The 6217-nt window shown below is 56.5% G+C and overlaps 2 protein-coding genes across 2 annotated transcripts in view; both read right to left on the reverse strand.

Annotated features, from left to right (window-relative positions):
* Window positions 1-2165: 2165 nt before the first annotated feature.
* CBX2 (chromobox homolog 2) lies at window positions 2166-6120 on the reverse strand. The gene is made up of 3 exons (XM_009324537.1): window positions 6038-6120; window positions 3985-4045; window positions 2166-3515 (listed from the first exon to the last, which is right to left on the reverse strand). Exons 2-3 carry the CDS (start codon window positions 4015-4017, stop codon window positions 2166-2168), a joined length of 1383 nt encoding a protein of 460 aa, XP_009322812.1. The 5' UTR covers window positions 4018-4045; window positions 6038-6120.
* The window catches only part of ENPP7 (ectonucleotide pyrophosphatase/phosphodiesterase 7), a 15223-nt gene continuing 15039 nt past the window's right edge, over window positions 6034-6217 (reverse strand). Inside the window, exon 6 of the mRNA XM_009324587.1 lies at window positions 6034-6103. Coding sequence (XP_009322862.1) covers window positions 6034-6103 — 70 coding nt within the window. The remainder of the gene's footprint in view (window positions 6104-6217) is intronic.

The following is a 6217-nucleotide window of genomic DNA, read 5'->3' on the forward strand; positions in this document are numbered from 1 at the left end:
TCCACCCATCCTGACTCACGCGGGATGCCATGCTCAGCTCCATAATGCAACAAACTCAAAGCCATGACCCACAGGACAGCTGGGGATTAAATACAAAAGCTAAGGGAGCACAGGATCCCTACAAAATCTCTGGAGCACAGGAGCCTGCCCTGGCAGAGGCTGCAGCTGCCGCTCGGGGAAAAACCACCCATCCCTTGAACAACCGGGCAGCACGTGCAGCCAGCACTGGCTTTTCGTGTCACCTGAGAATTGCACTGCCGCCAGCCAGCGGCAGCAAATGCGACTGCAGTGGGCTGATGCGTCGGGGGGGGGGGGGGACCCCCAGTTTGGTCCATTTACCTCTGCACTCCTGTGTGTGATGACACTGTGAGTGCCCCTGCCTGTGGCAAAGATGCCCATCCTGGTGCCAGGTCAGTCACCTAGCAAGCGGTGACCCCCGAAGCAGTGCCTGTTGACGCACACACCAAGCAGCCACCCCAGAGACGCTGGCAGGACAGCCCTTCAGAGGCACCTCCTAACCACGCACCGAGACCTGGCAGACTGCAGGCTTTTTATCTCCTCTGAGAAAGGAGTTCACCATTAACAGAACTAAAATGACCTCGAATGCTACTAAACTCTGCCTGAACTACTGCTGCTAATTTTGGCTTGTAAGAGTAATCTATAGCAGGGAAAAAGACCTCCGTAAAAAAGCCATTATTGGTTGCAATTACAAGCCAAAATGAACACCCCGGCTGCTGGCACAGGATGGCAAGAGGAAGGTGAGTGGCTGCTGCAGGCCCTCCGGCTCCTCGGGGAACGGTGGCATGAGGCACCCGCTGCTGCTGCCTGGCCCTGCCCCTTCTCCCTCTCTTCTCCTTCCCTTTCCCACCGCTCCAGACCACCCATGCAGGTGTTGTCCTCGACCAGCTTCTGAGCCCTCTGGCTGGAGAAAAACATGGGTGATCAGCACAAGTCAAACCCAGCGAGCATCCAAGGCTGGGTCCAGCCGGGTTCCCAGCAGGAAGGGCTCACTCACCCCTGGCTCTGCCCAGGCGCTGCTTTTTGGCTGAACTGCAGCACCGACCTCGCAGACACCTGGCAGTCCGGGTACCAACCTACCTGCCGCTGGAAGGGTTCGCATGTTCTGCAAGACTTAAAAAAAATATTCCCCAGCTCGGTCCCTATGAGTGCCTGGAAACTGCTGAACGGGAGGGGGAGATGCTGGCAATGCTGGGATGAGGCAGAGGAGCGGCGCTGGGGCTCCGTGGGCTGCACAGCGATTCGGGCTTCGCTTTCCCCTGAAAGTCAAGTCACTGCAAAGAAGCCAGCGGCTCTTGCTGGCTCCCAAGGCAGGACCCTCCCCAGGCCCCAAGGAGATGCCCACTGCCAGCCGCCCCTTGCTTTGAAAGAGGCACCTTCGACGCCCGTATCGTCAGTGGCATCCAGGATTCAGTCTTCCCTCGACTGGGTTTGTTCCCCTCCCTCAAAAAAAAAAGGATTTTTTCTTAATAAAAAATGTAAACAATATTTCCCTATCAGCTGGAAACCACAACAGAAACGTCGTGGACTTTACCATCATTGGAAGTGACTTTGCCCAGGGGGGTGGCTGGGCTGAGTGTACCCTGAAAAACCCCCATGTACAGCCGCTCCCCAGCAGCCCCCAAGGGCTGGGAGCGGCGGGGGGGACTTGTGACTCCCCACGGCTCACAGACAGATTCACAGGGAGCCCAGAGGAAAGAAAAGGATCTCCTTTTCCTCTCCCGACTATAAGCCTGGCCCATCGCATCTCCATACCCTCTCCCTACTGCCAGAGAGCTGCAGACCTTGTCATCTGCTGTTTCAAGCTGTAAAGCAAAGAAACCCGTGTACAGTGAAGCCTGGCTCAAAACTTGCCAGCCTGTCACCCCCGGCAGCACCAGTGCCCCTGCTCCCGGAGAACAGCATCAGCCACCTCCGCTTGGGGCACTCCTCCGGAGAGGATAGAGAGAAGCCGGGAGGGATCCATTGACCTGCTGGCAGTTCTGAGCAGGTTTCACCGCGTCTTTCTCAAGCTTCTCTGGACACGAGTCCCAGCAGGTCTCACGAGGTCTCCGCGTTCACTTGAAGAAAGAAAAACCCGATGGAAGAGCTGGCCAAAGCTGAGAGAGAGGCTGAAGGACCCTCTCCCTCCTCTCATGCTCCTGGGCTCAGTATTGCCGTAGGTTGAAAAACCCGACGCTGGTGGGGGACTCCTTGACCGTCACTGTGATCAGGTTGGCGGTGACGTCAGTGACAAAGACATGCTCGATCAGGCTGCGTGTGGGTTTCCAGTCCTGGCTGGTCTGGATAGAGACAGACATATTCTGACCCATGCCCGGGAAGGAAGCCGAATCCCGGTCTGAATCTGAGCTGGTCTCTTCGCCTGTGCTCATTTCGGAAAGGGCGGCCGGCTTGCGGTTCTCCGCGGCCGCGTGCCCCTCCTGCGTGCCGGCTGTGCCACTTTTGGCCAAGTCTCTGTCGCCTGCCCGGTGTGCCTGCTTCTCACTCTTGCCGCTGTTCCCCCCTGAGAGCACGCCGGTGCTGGCAGCATTCAACCCGGCACCTGCTGCGCCGCCCTTTGCGCTGGTGGCACCCGCGCTTGCCGCCGCGCCGCCGCCGGAGCCTTTGGACAGGGCACTGCAAAGGTGGCGAGGGAGGCTGCTCCCGCCGGCCGTGCTCGGCCCGTTTTTGACACTCTGCAGGTTTAGAGCTTGGAGGTTCAGCTCCTGACTGGAGGCCGGCTGGCTGCCAGCCCCGGATGAGCTTGCCGGCATCTTGCTGCCGTTGTGCAGCATTTGGCCTCCTGCAGCAAACCCTGATTTCTGGTCCCCTCCAGTGCCGCTGCTAGGAGCCTTGGCAGTCTTGGGTCCCTGCACGCTCAACCCAAGCTCCCCAGATCCTTTCTGGTTCCTCATTTTTAAGTCCAGCCCTAAGCCGCTCTTACTGGATGCCTGGGACTTCAGCGCCAGCCTGCCCAGGGGCGAGGTCTCTGCCGAGTTCTGGCTTTGGGACATCCTGTTCATGTAGTGCACGATGGAGCTCTGCCAGCTGATGGCCCGGTTTGGGCTCGCGGAGCCGCTCTTCATCATGTTGGGCAGGTTTTCTGCAGACGAACCCCCCGAGCTGAGCCCAGCCAAGGTGCCCGGCGGGTCCTTCAGCACGGCCACGCCCGAGCCCTGCGTGCTGTGCTGGGGCTGCAGCTTCCCCATCAGCTTGGCGCTGCTGCCCACCTCCTTCCGGGACGTTTTCAGCACCTTTGTCAGGTTCACGGTCCTTCGAGCTGCTTTCTGCTCCGGGGGAAGAGGTTTCCGCCCACGCTTCTTCCTGGAAGTATCTTTCATTTCGGGCTTCGCCACCAGGATCTGAGCTTTCTTCTGCGGTACCGGGTGAGTCTCTCTGCTGCGGGGACCTCTCTTTGCTTCCAGGTCACTTTCATCCTCTTCATCAGAGGAGGAGGAAGAGGAGGATGTGGAGGAAGAGGAGCTACTTGACTTAGTTTTTGCAGGCATCTCTGGTTCCTGCAAAGCAATGAAGAGAGACAGTTAACACGCATTACCAAAGAACCATTACGGGCATTGCGAATCCTTCAGTGTTGCGTGGCCAGGTGCCTCAGACACGCACAGGTTCGTTCCGTGTGTCAGCTGATCTGCTCGTCCTCTGCCATAAACTGAGTTTGGGAGCATACAGTACAAAACCGACCAGGCTTAAATACCAGGTGGGACCCTGGTGCCAGGGAACTCTGTCTCCTTCTACGCCATCGCCATCACAGCGATGAATTGATGTCCTCCTCGCAGGCATCCTCATTGACCCACCCATCACTGCAATCTTCAGAGCGCCTCACCCAGGGTCTGCAGGCATCGCTGTGTCCTCACCACCCTCCAGAGGCTGAGCATCAACCGCACCCTGCGCTGTGGACAGACACTTGCTGGTGCCAGAGCCCCTCCAGCACTGTCGTGGCCGTGGATTTCCACCGCCACCAGGACTCACCACGTGTTTCCTGGGCCTGCCCCTGGGCCGCATCCGATTCTGCACTTCTTTTTCGTGTTCCCTGAAAAAACAATGATTAAGGACAATGTTTGCAGGGAAGAAAAAAAAAAGTCCAACATCACCCTGGTTCCTCCCTTTATTCTGTCATTAAAAAAACCCTTGCTTGGGATGCTGTAGACTCAGCTCCCGTCCCAGTGCCTGAGCAGCGGCTGGGAGATGTTCTTAACCCCCATCAACATGTGACGATCTTACAGGCTCCCAGCACATCACTTACTTGAACTCACGCTGTTATGGGCACACTGCACTCAAGTGCAGTCAAAGAGCCCCAAGAACCGTACGGAAATGCGGGGACTTGTGCAGTTCAGCCTCCCCCACGTGGCACCCGGACCGTTTACCCTGAGGGACCGGCACAGGTCACTGGAAGACTTGGGCCATGAATGCGATGCGATGCGATGCAAGAAAAAGAACTACAAAGTGAGGAAAGGGTTATAAAAATTGTGGCCTTAGAACAAAGATGGCTGTCCGGACATGGGGGTACCCAGCTGGCTTAGCAGCAGGCATCATCTGCCCCGATTTACTGGAGGAGCGGTGAAAGGAAAGAGAAACTTTCTTATATACAGCATGGCATTGAACTGCATGGATGGCTGAAATATATTTACCAAACTGCTCACAGAGCCAAAATCCTTTGCCATGCAGGACCTTCCCACTGGTTACCCCAGTCCTGGTCCCTTTGTCCCACTGGTGCCAGTCACAGGCCTTCCAAAGGGAGGCATCGAGTTTTGTAACGGCACCCCTGAGAGTGGCTCCCTGCTCTGCTCGCGCCCAGGGGAACCGAGGCGGGCCGCGCAGCGATGGGAGAGCATCCCTGTTTGCTACAGTGACGTCCCCACAGCAAGAAGCTTCCAGCAGTCGGCAATGGACAGCACAGCGTTACTCATCCCGAGTCAGTGGCTCTTCCAATTCATGGTGAGATTTGCACTTTTTCTGGTACAACGGGATCAGGCAAACAGAAGAAGCATCTGCCCCATTTCTGCTAAGCCTTGCCTTACTTACACACTTGCAGAGCCGAGCTTCCCCTCTGCTCACAGCGAGAAGCAGTACAGCCTCCGTGTGGAGGAAAAGCAAATGCATTCCCTGGAAACTCCGCAAGTTCTCTCCTTCGCTGGGCTCATTTCACCTCCCCTGCACCTCCTGGTCTGGACGTGGTGGCCCAGGTCTGGACGTGGTGGCCCAGGCTGGCAGCCACACAAAGCCCGAGGTGATTGTATGGGGAATGTTTTCGGATTGCTATACTATTTTGTAGTTCTCCATTTAAAAAGGACAGTGTTAAGCTGTAATACATATGGCTAATTAAACATCGTGCTGTCTGCACTAACCACCAGATTCCATTCTTGAAAAAATGGATCCAGAAACGAGTTGTAATTAAATCCTGTCATAAACTTTAACGATTTTTATTAATATGGAGCCAAAATATTTGGCAGCGCTGTGCTTACCGTAGCCAGCTGGCTACTTTTTTACCTCCGTGAGTGATTCCTGGTGTATAATAGCTGCAGAACAATTGCCGTTCCCAGCTCGGCTCTGGGCAGTAGCCCCGGCCCTGACAGAGGACACCATTTTCTCCCACCCGTTACATCCTCACCCCTCGTGCCCTCCAGAAGTACGTTTTGGTGCCTTCCAAGCCCGCCGTTTCTGCAGTCCCAGGCGCCGTCTCCCCACCGGGGCCTGCAAGTCACCCCCCAAGCACAGCGAGGCCCCGACCGCTGGACGGGGAACGAGAGCCAAAGGTCTCCGCTGGGCACTGCCGTGCTCCCATTGTATAGCCAGCGCAAAACCAGATTGTGCACCGGGCCATAAATTCTTCGTGTTTACCCAGCCCGAGGAGAGACGTCCTAGGTGGACCTGAACTGTAATTTCAGGAGATGAACAAAAGGGCTGTGCCACAAAAGGCACGGCGAGCTTCAGTCTGTTGTTTCCACAACTTCCACCGCACGCGCAGCCAATTAGAAGTTAATTGACTTTATCGTTCACTTAGAAATATTTATAGTTTGCTCACTTCTTTTGGAAAGCGAGGAGGAGTCTTGGATCAAGGATGTTCTCCTCGGGCTCCCAGCTGTTGTGCCTGCAACAGAAGACACGGACTGGGCGAGAGCGGGCGACCGGTGCTCCCCACCGCCCCCCGTTACCGGCCCAGCACCGGGGAGTTCAGCCGAGGACAAACGGGCCCTTCGTGCCG

The sequence above is a fragment of the Pygoscelis adeliae genome, unplaced genomic scaffold, assembly GCF_000699105.1.
Source record: "Pygoscelis adeliae isolate BGI_AS28 unplaced genomic scaffold, ASM69910v1 Scaffold445, whole genome shotgun sequence".
Classification (NCBI taxonomy): domain Eukaryota; kingdom Metazoa; phylum Chordata; class Aves; order Sphenisciformes; family Spheniscidae; genus Pygoscelis; species Pygoscelis adeliae.